This window comes from Pteronotus mesoamericanus, unplaced genomic scaffold, assembly GCF_021234165.1.
Source record: "Pteronotus mesoamericanus isolate MK-2021 breed Mesoamerican mustached bat unplaced genomic scaffold, CSHL_Meso_final contig_181, whole genome shotgun sequence".
NCBI classification, from domain to species: domain Eukaryota; kingdom Metazoa; phylum Chordata; class Mammalia; order Chiroptera; family Mormoopidae; genus Pteronotus; species Pteronotus mesoamericanus.
This window is the reverse complement of record NW_026555077.1, coordinates 11294163-11318610: the sequence shown is the minus strand read 5'-3', so window position 1 is coordinate 11318610 and position 24448 is coordinate 11294163. Positions and strand designations below refer to the sequence as shown.

The 24448-nt window shown below is 42.7% G+C and overlaps 1 protein-coding gene across 1 annotated transcript in view; it reads right to left on the bottom strand.

The window, feature by feature from the left end:
• Positions 1–13698: 13698 nt before the first annotated feature.
• Positions 13699–24448, bottom strand: part of DNAI3 (dynein axonemal intermediate chain 3) — a 62732-nt gene continuing 51982 nt past the window's right edge. The window contains exons 18-22 of the mRNA XM_054566834.1: positions 22279–22409; positions 20264–20468; positions 19084–19175; positions 17883–18005; positions 13699–13842 (exon numbers count right to left, since the gene is read on the bottom strand). Of these exons, the coding sequence (XP_054422809.1) occupies positions 13699–13842; positions 17883–18005; positions 19084–19175; positions 20264–20468; positions 22279–22409 (695 nt within the window). The remainder of the gene's footprint in view (positions 13843–17882; positions 18006–19083; positions 19176–20263; positions 20469–22278; positions 22410–24448) is intronic.

Below are 24448 nucleotides of genomic sequence, written 5' to 3'. Positions count from 1 at the left end.
TTTAAAAAAGATAAGATTTCTAAAACAAAACATAAGGGAAGCTCTTTAAAAAAAATAAATGGGAAAGGTAGAGAAATAGGTCTAAGCGAGGCTAGGCGATGAGAATGACAGCAGCCACGGCTATTCCTGATTAGTGCTGCGGTTGCTGCCACTGCCACCAGGCAGCCCCACTGTGCACACCATTGGAATTAATTATAAAACAACCCTGCTCCTCTGTATTATTCCTGATTCAAAGTCCCTGACAGAAGCATCTGACTGTGTCCCAGCTTCCAGGAGGCAGAACAATTAGCATCCTTTCCCAGAAACCTACACAATGGAAATTCTGTGAATGCAAGAAGGAGATTTAGATATGGAGCAGGCTGGGCAGTGACAAATATCCACAACACTTCCCTAGTTTTCATCTCTTCCTGGTGTCCCCCAAACTGGAGTCTTACTCTCCACATCCAGCCCATCAATAGTTGGGACTGTGCTATATCCTGATATGTGCACTTGTTTGTTGCTACTAACACTGTAGCCCAAGCCATCATCAGCTCTCAATCTCTTCCTATTTCATCTCTTCGCTATCACTCCACACCCACAGTCCATTCTATGCACAGAAGTAGAGCGATCTTTTAAAACGATAAACCACACCATTTCCTAGGTCCTTTCCCTCGCTCTCTGAGCTCTGGCATCACCAAGGACCTACTGCTGTCTCAGGATCTTCGCACTTGCCAGTCCCTCTGTCTGGAAAGCTCCTTCTCCAGCCCTTACTTGGGTAGCTCTTTTTTGTCGTTTCACTTCTCTGCTCACTTGTCACTTCAGACCTGCTCTGAAAACCCAATCAGCGACCTCCTTTGAGAATTGGGGGAGGAAAAAGATGGAGATTTCTGTTTCTTCTAACAAGTAACAAATAATTATGGTACTATTTGATTAAACTCAAAACATGGATACCTTTGGAAAATGTTTACACTTAAACAAAATCTGAGAAGAAAAACTTCAGAAAGTCCATTGACACTGATATCACCCTGGCTCATTTTCACAGGCTTTTTGTCACTATCTGAAATTACCCTGTTATTGTATTATCTATGTTCACTGCCCACCCTTCTAGAATATCAGCTCCATGGCAGCAGAGACTTTGTATTTTCAGTTCGTTGCTGTGGGCCTAGGAACTATACGGTGTTCAGTTAATTACTAGTAAATGAAAAAATGTAAAGGGATTCTCAGACAATGGTTGTCTTTTTCTCAGAAAAAGACTACAGAGTATGAGATGCCATGTCTGTAATTTTTCAAATATTCACTCCTGAATAATAAATTATTCATGGTTAGGAAAGTAACATTACCTTTTTAAAAAAAAAAAAAAAAAAAAAAAGACATGTTTCTTTTGAAACCAGAATGGCCTTAGGGAAATTAGTGACTTAAAAAGTTAGTGGGTTGGTAAATTTTGGGTAATATTTTGTAATTTTTTTGCTGCAGACTTCAGTAGAAACAATTATTTAAATAATGTATATGAAAAAGTACATCTCACCATAAGAAAGGAAGGTTTCTAAAAAAGCTTGTTAAAATGTGTCATTTATTTCTTTACAGAAATTGTGAGCAAATAATATCCTTTTAATTTTGGCTTGATTCACTGTAGTGTGTGCACTTCTTGCTAGAACTGGAAAAACCTATTTTTCATCTTATTAAAGGAAAATATTTTCATAAAGTTGACAATTCTATAAACAGAACTCTCATTATAAAGAATAGCAGAGACTGCTTCAGGAGACAGGCACGATATTTAATATTTTTATTTTTCTCAATGTCAAGTGTTTGTTTTAAGCAAGTGAGAAAAATGCCTAAATATTGCCCCCTGAGTTGCATTAACTTAATTCTTATTGCTTGATAAGGCCACTGGCATGCTTTGAAGTCATTTAAATTCATCTTTCTATTTTTGCTTAATGGAGGTATTTATGTAGTGCATGTTGGCCTCGATATTCTATATACTTCTTTGACTGGAAATTCTCTTCAAACTCAACTCTTCCAAGGAGGGTTTAAAATTCCAACTTTGGAAAAGTACAATGGATATTAAATCAATAAATGGGCAAGTCCCTTGCCTCCAAAATGTTTTTGTGTAAGTTATGAGGCTGCAAAGCCTCCTGCTCACATTCTTTCACAGCTGCAGTTATTGAACAGTGACCCCTTGTTCTTGACCTTTGCACAAGAAAAGGGAGGCAGGTGGCCAGCCTGTTGCATCTGTTCTTGCCTAACTTTCCCCCCAAAGCCATTGTGAAGCCTACATTCTAACCAAAGAGCAAGTCTGAATCATCAGGTAAGTGAAACAGCTTGTCTAAACTGGTAGATAAGAAATGTCAGAGCATAAAGTGCCGTCTGTCCAAGCCTGCGAGTTTGTGTTTGACCTGTACCCAAAGTCAAAACTCATCTGTAAAGCCAGCCAAACTATACATAGAAGAAGATGCATTAGTGTCTTCTTCTATCAACATTTTAAAATGTAAAGATAACTTGAAAATTATACAGTGAATACCCATATATCTACCAGCTAGATTCTATAATTGTAAACATTTTGCTACATTTATTTGATCATCTATCCACCCACCATTAACTGTCTTAATTTTGGTACATTTTAAAGCAAGTTGAAGACTTAAGTACATTTCACAATGTCACTTCAGAAGCCAGAAAAAAACCCCAAAAACTGAATTAGAGATGAACTTTTTGTGACTATAATTAACCTCTAAAAGAGTCACATAATACATATGCACCACAAATCCTAGATTTCATCATGGTTGGAAAGATCCAACATTGCTATTATAACCTCTAAAACGTAGTGCCTCTTTTGGGTGTCTTGTGATCCTTTCCACATTACTTTGGGCTGTCCCCAACTTCCATCATTCATGGACAACCTTCACAATTTCTACCATATTCAAGTACTGTGTAGAATATTTTCTTATCTTCTCTAACGGGTGTCCGACCTGCGGCCCGCGGGCCATGTGCGGCCAAGGACGGCTATGAATGCGGCCAAACACAAAATCGTAAATTTACTTAAATTATTATGAGATTTTTTTGTGATTACTTGTCACAATGTATTTAATATGTGGCCCAAGACAACTCCTTTTTCAGTGTGGCCCTGAGATACCAAAGGTTTGGACACCGCTTCCTGAGTCTAAAATATCTTTTCTTCCATTAAGTTTATCTTCAGAGTCACATTTCATATTGCTACCGTAAATGGAAAAGCAGTATCATTTGTCATAAACACTTTAACCATATTTTTTCTATATACTAAAATAATTTATAATGTACACCTGGGCATGCATACCACGCTTCAGGAAATACTGAGTTCTAGTCCCTCTCCTTCCTCCTTTTCTCTCATGAGTATTAGACACAAGAAGAGTCAAAGCTGCATTGGAAGTGGAACACAGATGGCACCAGGTTATTCTCTTTTTCAGGGACCAAAGCACCACATGCAGGCTCGCCTGAGTCTGAGCTTGAGCTGGCAGTGGGGAGAGGTGCGGGGTCCCCTCCAGCGGGGCCGAGGAGGGCCTGCAGCCGGCCTGAGGTGCGACCCGGGCGGGGCCCTCCTCTGCTGTCGACCCCAGCTGCCCCACAGGTGCCACGCTGGCAGGAACAGAGCCAAAAGCCCAGGCTTCGCATCCTGAGTTTCTACTTTGTGTGCTTCTTAGAGCCACGGCCCTGACCACATTTTCTTTTTCATTTGGTTCCCTCTTAAACTTTTGCCCCTCTCCCACCAGTGTATCTTCTCCAAACTGCCTCTATGTTCTCATAGATGTGATAGGAGACCACAACGTGCCTGTCTTTCCTTCCTGGAATTGGAACCAATGGATAGGAGCAAGACGTAGGAAGGTCAAAAAACCAGATTTACTGATAAAGGTAAACTGGAAAATATAGCTTGGGTCTAAAGCCAAGTGGGCTTCTTTCTACAGGCCCTGTGATGTGATCATTTCCACCCAGTCGTTGGCAGAGTTGGTTGAAAACAGGCCTCTCCTGGCAGGGGTAGAGAGCCTGTCAGTGCTCCAAGATTCATGTGCTGGCGCTGCAGGTTAGAGAACATAGGAGGCTTCCAGCCAAGCGTGAGCAAGCCCCACTCAGTCACAGCTCGGATGGGCCAGTCTTCGTGACTTGGGAAGCGGTAAATGTGGCAGCGCAGGGGGCGGCGCCGGGGTGGTGGTTCAGAGAGAAGCTGGAAGTGATCCTCCGGTGTTCTTCCCTCTGAGAGGTGGAGAAGTTCCCTCCTTTTCATGGCAACATGAGAACTCCAGGATGTTATTCCCTAGCAATCACCTCCTATTGCTTCCTCCTTCAGTGACCATATGTCACAGGATGAACTTTGGGACCCTTCATCAAATGGAGCAGGAAATGGGAATGCCGAACTTTGTGCTGCGCATTGGCCGCCAAAAACAATATGTAAAGACATTTCAGATAATTGCTAGGCAATTGCTGCCATTGGGCTTTCCGGTTAATCTGCAAAGTGGCCCAAACTGGGCGTATTCTAACCTCCCTTGATAAATCCTGTGCTCTGAGCCAGCTCTGGTGCCTTGAGCCTCAGTATCCCAAACAGTCTTGCCCTTTTCTTCTGTTCCCAGCAGAATCCACACCCCTTCTCTACCTCCTCTGCCTCCAGGGAAAACTTGCCCTCTATTTGGTTCTGTGGTCTCTCTCACCGGTGAGTGCACAGTCTCACTATCTGATTAAGATACTAGAGTGTTAATGATAGTAAAGTTTGTTTGTACTTTACAATGAGAGCTTATTAAACCACTTTTAAAGAATGTGCATAACAGAATATCACTGGAACTTCTTTAGCTTCAGTTCTTTCTGTTAATTGGGGTCCCTCGATGCTGCTGCTACACTTTGATGTCACGGTCACTTCTGAAATATTGCCGGCTTTTGAATTAGCTGTCTCCATTTCCCATACCTGCCTGTATGCTCAGCTCGTACAGAATGGCACTTAAGCTCTTGTAAATGCATTGACATGGGCCCTGAGTAACAAAGACTTTGGGCTTCTAGCAAATCATGTAGTGGAAATCTTATGAAAGTCAGAACTGCACATATAAATTAACATAAATATACATATGACAGGCCTAGACTAGCCAAAACAACTTCAGGGAAAAAAAAGAACAGTGTTGGAAAACTAACACTACCTGATTTTATGATGATTTATAAAGAGACTGTTATCAAAACAGTGTGGTATTGGCACCAGAATAGACAAATATATCCATGGAACACAATAGAGAGTTCAGAGATAGACCCATTCATATATGTAAAACTAATTTTTGATAAAGGCAATCCAGTGGAGAAAGGTTAGTCTTTTCAACAACAGGTTTGGGAACAACTGGATAGTCATATGCAAACAAACAAACACAAACTGATTCACACCTCATCCCACAGGTAAAAATCAGCTTGAAATGATCAGATACCTAAATGTATATCTTCTACTTCTAGAAGAAACTCTTGGGTTATGCCAAGATTTCTCAGAGAGGTCACCAAAACCATGATTCATTAAAAAAAACAAAAAAAAACAACAAATTGACAAGCTAAACTTCATCAAAATGAAAACTTCTGCCCTTTCAAAGACACTGTTAAGAAAAGGACCAGATAGAGATGGCGAGTAAATGTTTCCATGTATCTGGTAAAGGACTTTATATTCAGAATATACAAAAAACTCTCAAATTTCAATAATAATGATGATAACCTTTCAATAATAATGAGCACAATATGTGAACATTTCGTGAAAGAAGATACATGGTTGAAAAATAAACACATGAAAATAGTCTCAACATTATTGGTCATTAGGGAAATGCAAATTAACACTACAATGAGATTCCACTACACACTAACTAGGGTGGCTAAATTCTAAGCCAGACCATACTGGTGAGAATGGGACTCTGCCACTCAGCCACTGCTGGTGGAAATGTAAAAATGGCACCACCACTTTAAAAACGTTTGGCAATGTCTTAAAAAGTCGAACATATACATATCATATGACCCAGACATTCTACTCTTAGATATTTATCCAAGAGAAATGAAAACATATGTCCATAAAAAGACTTGCATAGAAATGATCTTAGCAGATTAATTTGAAATAGCTCTAAACTGGAAACAACCAACCAAATGACCAGCAAACACATTGTGGTAGTATAGGGTGGGGCAAAAGTAGTTTTGCACATGTTCGTATGGAAAATAATACAATGAGTAATAAATAATTATACAAGAATAAACCGTGTTTTGCATACTCACAACTGGAAACCTACTTTTGCCCCACCATGTATATCCATACAATGGAATACCATTCAGCAATAAAAAGTAATGAACTATTGATACATACAACATGGGTGAATCTCAAAAGTGAAAGAATAAGACAAAAATAAGTAAATACCATATGATTCTACTTGTATAAAATAGAAAATGCAGATGGACTGCTCTACTGTAACAGAAAGCAGATTGATGACTGCCTGGGAATTGGGAGAGAGGTGCTGGAGGAAGCTAGTAAACAAGGGCACTCAGAAAAGTTATGGGTGATGGATAGATTTATCTCTTGATTTTGTGATAATATCATGTATGTATACATATGGTAAAAGTGAATCAGTTGTATACTTTATATGCGGTGTATTGTATGTAAGTTATAACTCAGTGGCACTATTCGAGGTGTGCATGTGTGTTGGGGACCACAAAGTGTGGTATCAGGAATTGTAGCACAGTGTGGGCCAGGCCTTGAAAAAGGGCCTGTAAGTGTCGACCAGAAAACTGGGAATGCTGGGAGGCAGACCTGATCCAACGCTAACACCGAGGGTTCCCGTGAGGAATCTGGCCTAAAGAATGCATTGTATCCACTGAAGCTTGCTCTGCTTTGCACTGCCCTGATAAGGAAAAACCAGATGTTTACGCTCCAAACAGAAGGAGTGTATTTCTGAATTCAGGGGCCACACCTGAAGGACCATTGGACATCAGCGTGTCTTACAGACCCTGACCTGAGGCAAATCTCTGTGTTCCTTCAATTGTTATCTATGATCTCTATCTGTTTTCTGTAAATATAGCCTTTAGGCATTGATTGATAAGCTTTGCATGCACACTGTATACCCCTGCGCATATCGTTCTCAATAAAAGCCACTTCAGAGAAGGGCTCGGGGCCTTCCCCACTAGAGGGAATCGCCTTCCCCTTTCCTTGACAGATAGTTGGTGCCTGGAATGGTTCATTATTTCATCCGCAGCAAATCAGAGGACTCTGCGGGACGGGGTGGCCACATATGTGTGCTTTGACTGGGTGTGGCTCAATTGCTTGGGCATTGTCCCGCAAACCAAAACAGGCTCCTGGTCAGGGCACAGGCCTGGGCTGCAGGTTCCATCTGAGGTCGGGGCACGTACGAAGGGCAGCCGATTGAAATTTCTCTCTCACATCGCTGTTTCTCCCCTTTTCTTTCTCCTTTCCTTCCCCTTCTCTAAAAATAAATACAATTTTATTTTTTTTAAAAAGTGTGTATGTGTATATTATACATATAATACTCATGGAGGAGCATAATATTGCAGGTGAAAGCATCAACTCTGGAGCCAGAGGTCTTGGCTTGTATCTTGCTGTGTGTCTTGGGAAGGTACCTACTTTTTCTGTTTCAGTTTTCTTAACTGTAAAATGGGCATAGCCATGATACCCACTGCCTCATAAAACTGTCGAGGGGATTAAATGAGTTAATGTAGTTAAAGCATTTAGATCAGTAACCGACACTGTAGCACAGGCTCATGAAATGCTAGCTATTGTTATTAATAGTATGGCATCCATTAAGTTTCCAGCAGTAAACACAACCACTGTCAAATCATAAAAGCCTATTGTAAGATATCCACGTAATAGAGTAATACAAGTAATTCAAGCAATACAACAATACAAGTGAAAGTCCCTTTGCCTCAAAATAATCCAGAGGGAAGTGATCGTAGATTAACGAAGATTAGCGGTGCACTGATCTTTATTAGCTCAGGAACGGTAAAGCGCTCTCTTTGCTTTGCACACGTTCCCTCTGCTCCTGCTCCATTGCTCAGAAGTAAACATAATGGAACATTTTGATGGCTATACTTCTGGACTTTTCTGTACATATACAGTGAAGTATAAATACCTACATATTTGTACAAACACATATACAAATTTGACATATGTGCTCACAGTATACAAATTGTGGCACAACTCGATTTTTCCCTAAATAATTTGTGGATATCTTTCTTTGTCAGGTTGAATAACTCTGTATCATGCCTCAACTCAACTCAAGAGTAGCTCTTTTTCTGATTGAATATAATCTATTTTATCATTTTCCTATCGACAGGCATGTGGTTTCCTTCTACACATTACAATTTTGTTCTGGCTAATATTTACCCTTCTTAGTACCAGAAGCTTACACTTTATCTTAGCAACTCCATTAACACTCTTAATAACAAGACACTTATTTGTCTTTTGTTGTCATAATAAATGTTCATTGCAGAACTAGAAAATAATGAAGTTCTAGTTTTGGTTGTTAGAATTCTGGAAAATTGGAATTTTGTTCTGTTTTTTTTCTTATTTGTTATATTTAGATCCATACAGTCTATAAACATCATTAAAAGTGAAAAAAGGTCATTAATTTGAATTGTTACTATGTTTATTAGGGCTGAAATAAAATAGACACTGGCCATATTTTAGCTTTGAATTAGTGTTATTTTCTTTTTAGAGTTTTTTTGGGGGGAATTATTTAAAATATGGCTCATAAAAAGGGCTGGAAAATATATCTTTAGTTGACAGGGAAGAGTGTGAAATCTGTTTTATATTTTCTTCTCTAAGGAAAAAGACAAACAAACAAGACTAGAATAGTACATATACAGGTGACTTAGAGCAAACTGATTTTCTGTGCTTTTAAATTGACATTATTGCACTGAAAACACAACCTATATTATTTGCCATACTCATTGTGTCTATTTTTAATGTCCTATTCGTGAACAAGAAAGCATTTGGAAGCAATTATACCTATTTTTCTGAAACCATAGTTTCCTCCGATAAACTTGGGTGGTTGTTTTCTTCGGTGTTTGGGATTCTAGGCCGATTGTATGTGCAGTTGTTTTACATGAGCCTGTGACCCTCAAACAGCTCATCAGACATGGAAGGAATGAATTCATCACACGGGGTTTAATGTGCCCTTCACTGAGATACTTCATTTGCTCTGTGGGTCCTTGCTCAGTTACACAGTATCTGACCCGGCAATTGGCAGCCTAGCAACCTGGTGGCACTCCACCTACCCCAGGCAGCTCCAGGGCTGAGGGCCAATGAGATGTTAATTATTTACAGTGGCGGATGAGTGAAGCTGTGGAAGTGGACTGGGCCACCATCATCTACTGGAGTCAATAGCCTTTTCAACTGAAGTGCACACAGGCGATGTTTATCCGGGGGCCTGCGAATATGCCTACTTCTACAACATTTCTTGGTGGGGTAAAAAGCAATTTGTAAAGTTGAACAGTAATTAAACTTAATCTAAATAAATCAAGCATTATTAGAATGATTAATTTTCTGAGAAGCCATTAGCATTTTAAGTTACACAAAAAAGGAAACTACTGTTCTGATTTGAAGTACTATGTCCAATATGTCTGGTTTCATTAAAATGATCAAAGGCGAATGGCTAATATTAAACTAGGCATGCAGTGCCCCTGCATGGGTCCTGTTAAAATCAAAGTTTATTACGTAGGGCAGAGAGGAAACACTATGGTTTATCTGGGGTGGGGGGCGGGCGGGTGTGTGTGTGTGTGTGTGCGCGCGTGCGCCTGAGACCAAGCAAGAAAAGCAGGCACTACATTTGTTAAGTACCAACTATAAGCTTAAGTATTTTACATACATTGTATGATATTTGTAAGAGGTAGGTATAAGTATTATCTCCATTCTATAGATGCTATAACTAAGGCTCAGGAGAGAGTGAAACTTGTCTAGGGTGATGAAGTTGGGATTTGGACTCAGGTCTGGTAGGATCCTAAGTTCCTTTTCCTTTCAGTACGTTGTAAGCGAGACCAAAGGACCTGAGGGCAGAAGAAGAAGATTGGACCGACCCCACGGTGCACTTGGAAAGGGGTAAAGGTTGGGGTGAAGGGGTATGTAAGGAGGGACACCAGGTAATTCCATTTTTATTCATGTCCAATATTCCTACATTTTCAGTTATAGGAAGATAGCTTCCTAGCTTGAGCCTTAACTGTGTCCTCTTCTGCAATTCAGGAGGTCTGGCCTGTCTGGCAAGAGGAGAGCCTGGGCTAGAGAAAAAGGCATTCGCTTGAGGAATTGAAGAGCCTCAGAGGAAACTGATCCCAGGGAAGGAGGAGGCAGCACAGTGAGTTTGCCCGAGTTCCAGTGCCACAGACTCAGAGGGAACTGGATGTGCGGAATGGTTTGAGACGTTCTGCCCCATCCTCTTCCCTTCCCTCGCTCCTTCCAAAGGCCCCGGACCGCAGAGAGGGCCAAGGCTCTCCCTGGCTTCTCCTGTTCTCTCTCCCAGTAAATCTCTCACACCTGTAAGCTTGCCTTGGTGTTTGTTTCTTGCAGGACCTGAGCTAGCAAAGAGGTGTTGTCCCAGCACCTTCCCCCCGGGTTACGGGCCATGCGGCACATTGAGAGATGGGAGACTTGAGTGTCTGGTGGTGGCAGGTTTGTTTTTAAATGTATTTACTTAACTCCTCCACCTTTACTCCAGGGTCTACAGGACACACCTGCAGGCCCTGTGCAGAGAGGGGTGAGATATCCAATAAGCAGATGGGACGTAGCTCATAAAACTTGGGCTATGGGTGTTTTATGTGGCCCCATTGATGGACATAGGCTGATGAGCTGATGAGACCTGGAAAAACTGCGGACGTAAACACACAATGCAAATATCATACTGACTCAATAATAATTGCTATCATAAGTAAGACAAACATCATGTTTCAGTTTCTATAGCCAGGATATTATAATCATGTTGTATTTATAAATTAGATGAAATGATAGCAACCATATTTCCTGCCTGCTATGTGCCAGATGCTATACTAAGCTCTTCACTTGATAAAAGGCAGACACTTACTCTCCATTACCCGCTTCTTCCATGCTAATAAAATCTCGCTTTTGTTTGAGGCAACAAAGTCCCAGCCCCAGGTATTAGCTTGTGTCGCACATTCATGACACTCCTGTTCTCTGTAGTCCCTGCTTCTTTGGCACGGAGCCCCAGCTTCTGTCCCGCAGACCTAAGCGGCCATCGGCTTGCCGCGGGGCTGGGGCCCTGGGTGATGGAACAGGCCTCTCCTGGGAGACAGCAGGGCAACGTCCCTCACCCTCTTAGGTCTTTGCTTAAATGCCTCCTTCCCTGTAAGGCCTCCCCTGAACCTCTGTTTAAACCTGTAAAGCCTGGCACAGAGTTAGGCACTCCAAATACCGTTTTCTCTCTTGGAGTGAACACATGAAAAGAAAGTAGGGAAAATCACTGGAGAAAATGCAGACCAGCAAGCACGGATGTCCTGGGACAGACCCCCGCCTGCCTTGTGTGGTGACTAGGCGGCCAGGGGGACTGGGAGGTGTGATGGAGGGGAGGGGAACGAGAGCTGCGACGTGGTTGGGGGGCGCGGTGGAGACCCTGATCACACGAGGGCGCGCAGGCCGCAGGGAAGCCGCCGGGTCCTACTCCGAGTGCGCAGGGACGCTGAGGAGGAGGGTGGCGCCCTCTGACGTCCACCTGAAATCACCATCCGGCTGCTGCTGAGAGAGACTGAAGTGGGTAACGTAGACGCAGGGAGGAGAGTCAGGAGGTCGCTGCACTGACCCACGCCAGTCAAGATGGTGGCTTGGTCCGTGGTGGCGGCGGCCGTGGGGGAGGAGAGGAGGGGTCGGCTTCTGTGTGTATTTTAAATACTTGCTCACCGATTGGGTATGGATTGTGAGAGAGAGAGAGGAAGGGTAACTTCAGGGTTTTTTGCCTGAGGAACTAGAGGCAGGGTGATTGGGGGGACTGCAGGGAAACTGGGCTTTGGAGGGAAAGCAGGCACTCTTTTTTGAACATATTTAAATTTGACGTGCCTGTGGTACATTCCGGTGGAGACATTAAGTAGTCAAACGGACATCCAGGCCTTGGTTTTACAGGATAGGTCCAGGCCAGGGACATAGGTAGTGTTTAAAGCTCTGGGACTGGGTGGTTTGCCCAAGACTTCAGTGTGGGTTAAACAGCAGAAGAAGGAAAAAAGATGGTCAAGTGCAAGGACGCGTCCTGAGACAGTCCCGCAGCGAGGATGCCGGCGCGCTGGGCTCCGCCGTCTCAAGTGCAGGTGCTCCCTGCGGCCTCATAAACACGCTGCAAGGTGAACACTCTCAACCTGCCTTGATAGGCGTGGAGTCTGTTCAACAGTGGAGAAGCCTCTGTCCAAAGGCGCACAGATGGTTAAGAGCTGCTCTCTATCTGGCTTTTGTAGTATTAATAAATAAAACATTGAGTTCATTTCTTCTAGCAACTGAACTGACATACCTTGGCGTCATCCTTCCCTACCCAAGCCGCCTTCCATTTCTGCTGTCCCGGTGAGCTTCCGTGCGGCCGTCCGAACCTTTCACCACACGCTAGTCCCACGGCCCCCTAATAGGATTTCCTGCCACAGGACTCTCCCTACTCTAATCCATTCCTTATCGTCCTGAACGCAGAGTTGATTGTGCCACCTTCCTGCTTAGCCTTTCTATTAATCCTTCATTATGGGCAAACTGTAACCCAGCTTTTTACAGCGTGATTTACAGGAGCCTTCACCATCTGGCTCCAAGCTACTTTTCCGGCCTCGTCTCCTGCTAGTCTCGCCCGGCCCCAGTCCCTCATCAGTCACTTTTCTGACACGGGATCTCGTACTGAGGTTCGCACGTACCCCGGGCTCTTTCCCAGCTGAGTCTCCCACGCTGTTTCCATCTCGTGCCCATATTGCTTAACCCCGCACAGTACTGGCGAGGAGACAAGACGGTGGGCATCACGTCTTGTTCCACACGTCCAGGTCCAGCTTTCACCTTTCACCATTAAGCATGATGTTCGTTGTAGGATTGTTTTAGATTCCCTGTGTCAAATTAAGAGAGTTCCCTTCTTTCTGTAGTTGGTAAGAATTTATTGTTGTTTTTTAATCAGGAATGGATATCAAGTTTTATCAAATGTTTTCAGGCATCTACTTTGTATCACAATTTCTCTCCTTTGATCAATCATTGATTCATTTTCTGCTGATGAGTTCACTTTATATTCCCTGGATAAACCCAGCATGATCTTCATGTGTTATCCTTTCTTTATACATGTATTTCTGGATTCAATTTGCTAATATTTTGTTTAGCACACAGCCCTAAATCTGTGCAGTGGCCCAAAGGGAGTACTTTTTGGAGAGGTGACCAAAAGCAACCAGGTGATTAGGAGCAAAATTCAATTTCACTTTTGTCTGGGATTGGGGTCCTGAATGGATGTTGAGGACTGGGAGTGGAAGGCATGTCTGAAGCTGTGTCTTTCTACGGGGAAACAGAAGTTTCACTGTCCATAACTTTCATAGTCAGTACAACGTTCAGTACATACTCAATCTAAAAATTGGAACAGATCTTACTAATTGTTATAATGCAAAATTTTTAATAGCAATGAAATAAAAGCCTACAGCCTATTTGATGTTAAGTTTGCTAGTTCACCTCACATAAAAAATAACGGATAAAGAGGGAATAAGGTGCCATGAAGCCCCCCAAACGCCCTACAGGAAGGTCCCCTACATCATCTCCATGAATGGCGTCATGTCTGATGCTTTAATCAGGCCCAGGTTGATGAGGGTGGTCCTTTCCAGTTCCAAATAATTCTCATAATCCATTTTCAATTCAGCCTCCAGTTGTTCTTTTGTCTTCTGATATGTTTTCTAGGAGGGGAAAAAAGTCATCCTTATAAAACACTGACGGTTAGAAATACCAAAGGACGAGAAGGGACTGTTTTTGAACAGTCAGCCTGGCTGCTCTTTGAGGGGGGTGGCAGGAGGGCAGGGGGCAGGAGAGCAGAAGGTGGGGGGACATCTTCTGCACAGTCAGGGAGACGAGATGCTGGCTCTGAAGGGGTGTGGCAGAGACAGAGCGGAGAAGTGTGCACAGCCTCCAGGTTCCCCCTGGAGGCGGGGCAGACCCGGTGTGCGGGCGGGGGCGCCGCGTGGCGGGGTGAGTGTTGGATGTGGGCTCCCAGGGGCAGCGGGGAACCCAGGATGACCCACAAGCTCCTGCTGTCGACTGAGGGAGGGGCACACTGAGAAGGGAAATAGCAATAACAGGAAGCATCTATTCAGCTAACGTACCCAATACCACTTGCTGAATATAATCTGTTTGGGCCTTGAATCTGTCAAGATTTGTATCAGCGCTGCTCTGGTTTAATGATTGCGGCATTTGGGTCCGTTGTGATGTCGGCTAGAGCGGTCATGATTTTTAAGGTCTGTTTTCTCATCTGTGCCTTCTTTCAGATGAACTTTAGGTGTGTCACCCTCGCGTGGCCTTTGTTTCTCCTCCGCTTGTTGTGCCCTCATCCTGTTGTCCTCTGTGCCTTCTGCTCCTTTGTCACAAAGCCCTGTCTTTGCGGATTCCATCCAGGGGGTCACTACCCTGAGCTTTTATTCTAGTGTCTTTAGAGGGATCATTTTTAAGAGATCTTTTCCTCTTTTAAGCATTCACAATGATTGCTGCTCCCTTCTCTTGCTGTATTCTTTCCATGTGTTTGCCTTTTCTCTCTTAATAAAGCTGCTTTCTGAGATTCTTTGTGCCTAAAAATTGTTGTATGTACTTCATAGTACTATGAGGATTGAATGAATTATTATACATGTCAAGTCCTTGGAATAGTGCCTGACACCCAGTAAGTGCTTTGAGCATGTTAGTGACGGTAACCAATTCAACAAAAGAGCAAGACTTGATAAGGTACTTGAGGGGGAAAATGCTATTCTTCTAATCCCAGCCCTTTGCAATATATGTGACAAATCACATAGCATTTCCTATCCCTTTTAGGTATTAGCAATAGTGTCATTTTTAGGTATTTGGAGATCCAGGCAAGTCTAATATCAAGGTGGAGACTGCCCCTTGGGGCCTCCTCACTACAATGTGCACCTTCAGCCTCTTTCTGCAGAGGTCGCCTCACCCCCCGTTAGAAAGTCCTTTTGGCACTTTTAAGGCCGAGCTGCTTTCCAAAGGTCCACTCGGCCGCAGGAAAACTCAGCACCCTCACCCTGCCATCAGGAGAAGCTCCACCCTCTCTCCACCCTGTCAGAGCAGTTTAAATCAACCTCTTGCCTGCAGACTTTCCAGGCTCAAGAGTCCAGGCCCTAGTCTCTGGGTTTCCCAAACTCTCCTGGACATTCTACTCTGGTCACTTGGGAATTCCTGGTCTTTGGGTTTCTGTGGCTCAGCAGGCCCCCTGCCAGGTGTCGGAGGCCATTGTCTATCGTGGCCAGCAAGCGACCGCTGACCAGGTCTGGTGTTGCAGAAATGGAAAGTGGGGAATACGTAGTCCCCGACCCCTCTCTCTGAAAAGCACGCCCCCTTTCCGTCTTCTTCCCCATAACTCTTGCTCCCTTGTGTATAGTCTGGAGAGCGGGTACTTGATTAGAGGTTGCAGAATTCTCTCTTATGTCCCATATAGATGGCATAGCTTATGGATCTCATGGAAACTGCTCCTTTTCCCAGCTATGGGTCTCCAGCGGAAATTCCAGTTAGGAAAATTCCTATTCCATGTGCTGCTTAAACTATAATTACTATTATTTTTTAAGAAATGCACTGTATCCAGACTTAATGTTTACAAGGAGGTGGGTGTGTGACTCCCCTCGGATCACGGTTGCAGCATGCGGCCGAACCCCTGGCCACTGGGGAGGAGGGCGGGGGGCTCCTAAAGACCCCCCTTGCTGGACGGAGGTGTGATGTTCTTCTGCCCTCTGTATTGATACTAATAGCAAGCACTTTCTATGTGCCAGTTACTGGCTAAGTGCTGTAAATATTTTAACTCACTTAATCCTCACTGCAATCCTCTGAGGTTGTTTCAATTGTTGCAATTTTCCCTTTTATCAGCAGTTGCTTATGTAAAGATATATCTGACTAACATTCGTTGTTTTTTCCTTGGTGACCTTTCATGTTCTACATGAAACAGAGGGGTCCTTTAAAATCCATTCACTTAGCCACAATCTAGTTCCAGAGAACACCTGAGAAGTGGTAGCTAGCTCTACTTAAAAGAGGGCATGACATCAAATGGAAATAAAGTTGCAAGAAGGAGTTGGAAAAGTTTTGGAAGCTCAAACACATGATACTCTGATTATTATAATACTCAGGTGTTTTAAAAGTATTTTACAGGCAAATTATTTTTGTATTATCCACAATTCTACTTGTTTCCAATGATGTGGATAATTAGGAGTGGTTGCTATGGCATCGAAAAACGCATAATAATCAGAGATAATTGCTTGCTGGCATAGGGAAAGGGTGGCAGGTCACCTCCCACAGCCAAGTTTCAACCAGTATTTGTGAGTGCACAGAGAGTCCAACCAAGGCCATTGTTTTGAAGCTGGGGAGACAATGAGAAGTTCGTTAATTGATATTCTTTTGTACCTGTCACTGCTAAATAGTTTTTGAAATGAGGCTCTCTGTTTTTATTATATTAATTAGTTATCTATCAATAAGTGATCATGTTAATCCACAGTTTTCAACTGGTGTGCCCCAAGAATTTTTAAAACATGCAATACCTGACTCTTTAGTCAGGGGCACTGACCTCTTTTCCCTTAGATTGCCAAGTTAAAAAATGACAACAGCCAATACAACAATAACCATTGGTGTGAATGAATCAAAATTATACTTATTTTTTGGTCAGCTCAACAAGAAAAAAATGTTTTTCGGTGTGCTGCAGAATTTTAGTAATTAATTTATGTGTGTCATGAAATGAAAAAGGTTGAAAATCGCTGACTTTAATCTATTTGCTAATTCAGTATGTTGAAATATTCACACCTGCTTGTGGTTTTGAGACCTAAGGCCGCCACAGGAGAAGTTATGTCGGAGGATGCTCATTTTGTAGTGGGAAACTACAGATGGGATCAGGGATGGAAATGTGGGTGAAAGAGGGCAAAGGAGAGAATGAGCAAGAAGAAACAGAAATATGGACTGAGACGGCCTCACGGCTGAATTCACAGACCAAGGGAGTGACAGAATTCCTATCGAACAGAGAGGCTGAGCAGGAGGAGGACGGGGGTGGGTATTCAGGGCTTTAGGGCATTTTAAGATGAATGGCTGCTGAAACAAATCCTCCCCAGCCTCAAATTTCACATCGCCAGTATTTTATAGTAACATTCAGGTCCGTCTGTCTGTCTGTATACTAGCTTCTATTTACTGGAAGTTTACTATTTGTCAGGTTCCTTAACTGAAAGCCTTACCGTCATCCTAAAAGGTAGTAGTCAGGATTCCCATTTTAAAGACAAGAGAACCGAGGCTCAGCGAAGGTAAGAGCCTTGCTCCAGATCTCAGAGTGGGTGAGTGGCAGAGCTGGGGTTTGAGCTCACGTGTCCTGATTCCTTATTCCACTCTTTTTGTACTGCCTGTTTTAATACATTATTCACCAGACGTTAAAAATTCTGTATAATGAAAGCTTTCAGATTTTGAATCAGTGTATGTATAAATGGTATTTGGATATCCTTGTATCTAAAAAACTTTGATATTATAGAGAATTTCAGAAACTTCAGTTAGGTAGGCTCTTACTAGGTGTCCAACGGTCGTTGCTTACCCACCATGCATGGTAAGCGAGGGAATCAGACAAATGCCCTCCTGACTCTCAGGAGAATGAGAGAAGAATGTGAAAAGACCTAATTTCCCTATTCAGATTGTGGAGGAAGCCAAACACACATATTTCCACTGGGGTTAGAGGAAATCAACTGTCATTTCTGTAAATTTCACTTACAACTTTTTTCTTCTCCACCTCCAGCTCCATTTCTTTCTTTTCTTGCTCACGGATTTTCTTGCGCTGTTCTACATATTCCAGGTGCTTGACTTCTCTTTCAAAGTAGTGGCTTATACTTGATACCTGTCAGAAACACAGGCCCATGGAGGGGAGCCCACACGGACACCTCCCATGTTCTTTACAAAGCTCTGGAAGACTTCCTGCAGCTTGTAATTCACCAGATACGTTATGTATTTTGCGATACTGCCCATAGGTCCACTATTAAAGTAACTCAATTTGGGGGATGCTGTGCTAGGTTTTAGGATCCTGTGAATTAGGGTATTCCAGGAAGGGAGTGAGATTGGCAGGAGAAATCTGCAAAATATTTTGCAGTTTTGTAGAAGAAGTATTCAGGAATTGCTTGTTTCTCCTTTTCTTCCTTCTCATTTCTACACAGAAGGAAGTTTTGTATCAACAGAACTTGGAAAACCCCGATGAGGGTATCAAAATCGACCCTAAAAGGACTGGGAGCAGAGTTGAGCTCCTGGTCCCTTGGAGGGGTTGGCATGAAGGCATAAGAATAGAAACAGGAAAGTAGGCACAGACCTTGGGCAAGGTGACTGGGGGAGGGGAAGCTTTTTGCCTGACAGTAACCACGCTGATGTTGTTGAGACTTGCAACAGATTGCAATCTATGTATTTAATGTTGGGTGTATGTGTAGTTATGCATTTCTATTTATTGATCTTTTTATAACCTCCTTATTAACATTGCCCGCAACCTTTGGCTGGTGGGCATGATGGGATATAATATTGTCACTTCAGACACGCTGCTTGCAGTGCCCCCGGTTGGGAGAGGATGCGGTCGCGGTGAGCAATGGGAGGATGTGTAAAAATGTCAAATGCACCCTCTGGGAAGGGCACCACTGACATAGGGGTCCCATGCTTCGGCTACAACCTGAAAATAACATCTCTTGGTTATGAATCTCCAAATTAATTCTTCTCTGGATCTGGATTTTATTTACTTCCTTCCTCTCATTGCGTGCTTTTTTTTTTCCTAGCTTCAAACTATTTAACTCATAAAACAGAAATACATCCCCTTATTTTTGACTGTATGAGTCTTTTGTCCTTTTATAAAGTAAAAATGCTGTCTTTTCTGAAAACACTTCTAAAACATGCCACAGCAGTATCAGTCACATAGATCCCCAAAGCCAAAATTTACTGACCTCGTTGACAGAAGGGTGACTCAATGTCCAAGGAATTTCTAATATATGCAGAGTCCCATAATAATCAGCTACGGCTATAAATTGCTGCTTAGCTGCAAGATCAAAAAACAGGGGGGAAAAACAACTCAGCAACCAGAAAGCCATCTTAGAGGTTAAACATGAGATGTGATTGTGTTTTGCGGTCTCCCAAAGGACCTGCTATGGTTACAGTGATCTTGGCATCTTCGTCAGACATGCATGAGTGGGGACCATATTAACATCGAAGTCATTTTTTCCAGTTGATGGAATGAAAGCTGAGACCCTGAGCCTTTGTCAGCCACCCTGTCCACCTCGAATCTTCCTTTCTTGGTGTCTGTAGGCAGAGTGTGGCTCCTTGTTGAGACTGACTCTGTGGTGGGGCCCACTGAGCAGACTTGGGAGGAAAGCAGGGAAAACACAGGGAAAGATTTCCAGAGAAACATCATGAAGCCAATATTCACCAAAGACACAGTAAGGGCAGAAGGATATCATTATACAGATGAGTTTCAAAGGCACAGCCAGAACCAGAAGCTAGAAAAAAACACCAAATTGTTTCCTTTGAGCAATTAAGATGTATATAAATCACAAATGTGTTTGATCCTTTTTATTTTCTGTCTCATCATGTGTGTGTTTTTCCTTCTCATTTTCAGAAAATCTGGTTCAGATGGCTAAGTCCTAGATTTGTAATCCCTGTAGGTATTCAAAAGCAATGTTTTGTAGCAAAGACAGGAAAACACACTTTGGTGTTTTTAGCCTCTTTTATAAGAGACAAATATATTGGATTTACATAGAAAGTAGCACTTAGTCGAAACAGAGAAATTAGGACAAAGGGAATAAATTATTAAGAGAAGATAAGAAGGATGCTTTTTGTTGTGTGACTCAAAATCACCCTCTGCTTGGCATACTAAATGTGTCCCAGAAATGACTGTTGATGAGGAAATTAGTGAGAGAAGCTCTGGCCTAGGACAGACAGTGCAAGAGAGAAGGGGAGGAATGAGAAGGAAAGGGAGGAGGGGAAGGAGAGAAGGAAGGGAAACGGAAGGAAGAAAAACAGAAACCCGAGTAGGAACACGGGAGGCTTTCCAGATGAATGTGGACACTTTCCTGAGTTACGCAAAAAAAAAGCAAAATGACTTAGGCTGTTTGACCAGAATTAACATACCAGAAAAGGTCCAGGGTTTGATGTAGGTGATCATAGTTATACAGATGTTTTGTGACTGGGCTGGTTCATGGGTTTTCTCCAGAAGGTCCCAGATATCGATGTACCCATCTTCTCGGCCGATATAGAAGACTCCAGGCCTGGTCAGAGACCAGTGCCCTGAGGTGTACCTTTTCGGAGCACAGGATGACTGAAGGAGGGGTCCGATCTTTAAGCAAATTTTTTAACAGACACATTAAAAGCTGTGTTATTATTGAAGGGACATTCACAATGATTTTAAGTACAACTTAGATGGCTATGATTAGGTAACAGCAAAATTACGCCTACTGAGAACTCTTTTTCTTTTACTTGTAGGACTTTTATATAATGGTAACTCTTTTCATTCCTGTATATTTTTATAACACCCTTTTCCTCTTAGTTTAATTGCTTTTTATAAAAGAGCAAACCTCCCAATCAAGCCGTTAATGGTTCTAATAATCCAACTGCTACTGAAGTCCATTGATATTCCTCTGGAGATTGCTGTGTATCAGATATGTAAAGATTATGAAAATTTTGCTTATACCTCTATTTTGCTGTCAGGTGTCTCCTTCCCATGGAAACAGCTCTGGTAGCCAGGAAAAGCAAATAAAAAGTCAATTCTAGCTGTGAGCTGCATCCAATGACTTGTACACATGATTGGGAAGAGATTTTAGACCAGCAAAATATCGTAAGATCATCTTGTCCTTTCTCCCCATGGGGTAATTTGCCTTCTATGGGAGGTTTTCATAGGGATAGATGATCAGAATGTACTTTCTTCCCACTTTCGTGCTCCACCTGGCAACCAGGTATACTCCTTTATCTATTTACATCTGCAGGAACTGAACTAGACAGAGGAACTGTCTCTTACCCTCCAATACACGCAGAAGAAGCAACCTTTCCTTTGGGGAAGGAGGAATGTCTCAGATTCACGGACTCCTTAGGGGTGACACTCCAAACCTGTCCTTGCCCACTTTGCCTACATCCTTCGGTTTCTGTGGCTATCCAGCCTCCTGGCCCTGCATAGTCTTTGGACAGTCTTGCCTAAATTTTCATTTTCATTTTTCTTCAATTACAAAGCTAACACTTGCCAATTGTAAAAAAAAACAACAACAACAAAAAAACCCATACAGAAGGCCATTGGTATAAAGTAGAAGTTCTTTTGCAGATAGGCACTGAAGTAGTTTCTAATTTTTTCAATGAAAAACTTGTACATGTATTCATGCATCCTTTTTTCTTTTTTTGAGATTTGTGTTACAGTCCCAGAAGTGCAAGTGTTAGGTCAAAGAAAAAATATTTATAAAAATTTATATGTACATATAAATACTTTACACAGATTATTTATTCAAAGAATATATATATTTCAGATTTTGATCATTTTAATTGCCCACCAAAGGGACATATTATTATGATTTCTCCACACCCTTATTTCACAGGATTTTCTCAGTCTTTCTAGTTTTTGGCAGCTGAGCTTCTGTCAGTCAGGACCCAGGCCCTCGCCTAACCCTGGCCACCAGGTTTTCTTGGCACTGTCTCACTTTGACCCATGTACGCCTCTGGTCTGCTAGGGACAGACCCTTCAGCATTCTTGTTCCCACTTTCTGAACTTGCTGGCATATTCCTGGTGCAGAAGCAGAGATGACAGACCTAGCACTTCTCCTTGGACTTCATATAGTAATCAGCACCCCTTCTTGTATTTTCAGGGGAGGAAAAATACAAATCATCTGATCATTATATATGGATGTCAAAGAAAAGACTGTTAGCTTTCAGAGAACAAGTGACTTATAAATGTTTCCTTCCCTCAGGGAAGAAAAGCAAATGGTTGGGTTTTCAAAGGGCTTATAGTAGTTCTGCTGGAGCCAAGCTGGAGCCAGGCCATCTGTTTCAATTTCTTTAAAAAGTGTCCCAAAGGCACTGTTATGTCAGAACACTCTGTTGTTCCCATTGTCTTTTTCAATAACAAAGGACCACACACCCATTCCTCGTTGTTGCAAGCCACGTACCGTGACACTTTCCTTCCAGATGGCTATGTTCCATCCCCCAACAGTGAGGATAATGTCCTTGTAAAAAGGTGATCTCTGAACAGTGTGGACGGCACCATCATGGACAGTGTAGAGGCTCACTGGCTTCTTTGCTGTCGGAGTAGAAAAAGCCATTTCACCTTTAATAACACCGTATACATTGTAAAAGAATGAAGTGACTTCCAATGGACAGACAGGTCTTGATTAATGAGCTCCCAGTATAAAGAACCAGAGGTCAGTTGGGGCAAATGAATGAAGGAATAGCTCCTGTTCTTTTTTTTTATAAAATGTCCAGGGAATTTCCCATCAAAGCCACTTCTCAGAGGAAGACTTCATCTTCTTATTCATTCAATTGGTCAATAAATATTTGTGCATTACCTCTATGTCCGAGGTACTATAGATGGCTGGGTAAACAATGGTTAATAAACCAACATGATCCTACCATCATGTAACTCACAGTCTAATGGGAAACACAGACACATACGCACTAAACAAATCCCAGACTATGGAGTAAAAAATATGAGAAGTGCTATGAAGGAAAAAATTATTACAAGAAAGAATAAAAAGGGACATGCATAAATTAGACTGAAAGCTCATAAAAGTCTTCTCTGAAGATGAGTCATTTAGGCCTGACAGTAGTATGACCAGGGAAGATTTTGGTGTGGAGGAACATTCCAGACAGAGGGAGCACCAAAATCCTGAGGAACAAGTGTTTTGTGTCTTTGTAAATCTGAAGAGGGCAGTAAGATCGAGTCTGGTAATTCCAGTGTGAGACATGTAAAACAAACAAGGACCAAGAGCTTCCAGACCATGCAGGGCCTTGTAGGAAAGACATTTAGGTTATATTCTAAGAGTCATATGTTTTTTGTTTAAAGAGAGAGATCCCCCCCACCCTTTTTTTTTTTAAAGTTTTACTTATTTATTTTTAGAGGGGAAGGGAGAGAGAAAGAGAAGGAGTGTGTGGTTGTTTCTCATGTGCTCCCACTGGGGACCTGGCCCGCAACCCAGGCATGTGCCCTGACTGGGAATTGAACAAGTGACCCTTTGGTTCACAGGCCGGCACTCAGTCCACTGAGCCACACCAGCCAGGGCTAAGTGTCACATGTTTTAATGAGTGCTTTAGGCCTAGAAGACAATCTGATTGACAGTTCCAAAAGATTCTCTGGCTGCTGTGGGGAGAACAGATTAGTGGCAGGTAAAAGCAAAGAGGGAACACCAGGAGACTCTTGTGGTAGTTCTGGTGGTAGGATGGTGGCTTAGATGCAGGTGCAATGGAGAAGGGTAGATAATCAAGGCATTCGCAAGCTAGACTTGGTAGAGCTTGGAAATGGCTTAAATAGGAGGAGTGAGAGAGATGAAATGCTGAGAATAACAGCCAGATTTCTGGTAAAAGCAATCGGCTCCACAGAGTTTCTATTTATGGAAACTGGGAAGACTAGAGGAGAAGCAGGTTTGGACTTGAAGATCAGGACTTCCCCTGCAGTCTCTGCCCAGGCCCCGGGGTCCTTCGGCTTCTGTGGCCTGTTTCTGTGCCATTGCTTGGGCTTCCTTTCCCCCAGGCCCGTCCTCAGTGTCTCCCACTCCTTGCTGCCCATGCCCATAAGCCCCGGGGATGAGCCTTATGGTATCACCAGTAAAGTAATCCCGCTCCTGTTCTCCTGCCAGGGTGGTTCTCTGATTATTCGGTGGCTCTAGGATAAAGCCTGCAGTAATTAGTAGGGCACTCAAGGCTCTTTGCCATCTGGACCTAAATGTCCTTCCTGGCACCTCTCCTATTGCTGTTGCCTTCTCTATTACTATGGTTTGGCCATAAGATGTCCCTGTTTCCTCACTGTCCCCTGGTCTCTCGAGCTTCCATTTTTTTGCACTTGTTAACTCTTTCTACATGAAAGGTCTTTCTCCATCTGGAAAATTGCAATGTGCCCTTTAGGATCCAGCTCAACTGCATCTCTCTTCAGTAGAGCCTTTTTAAAAAATTCATCTTTTATTGATTGGAGAGAGAGAGAGAGATCGATTTATTGTTCCACTTCTTTATGCAGTCATTGGTTGATTCTTGCATGTGTCCTGACTGGGGATCAAACCTGAAACCTTGGCGTATCAAGATGATGTCCTAATGAACTGAACTATCTGGCCAGGCTGGTGGGGCCTTTCC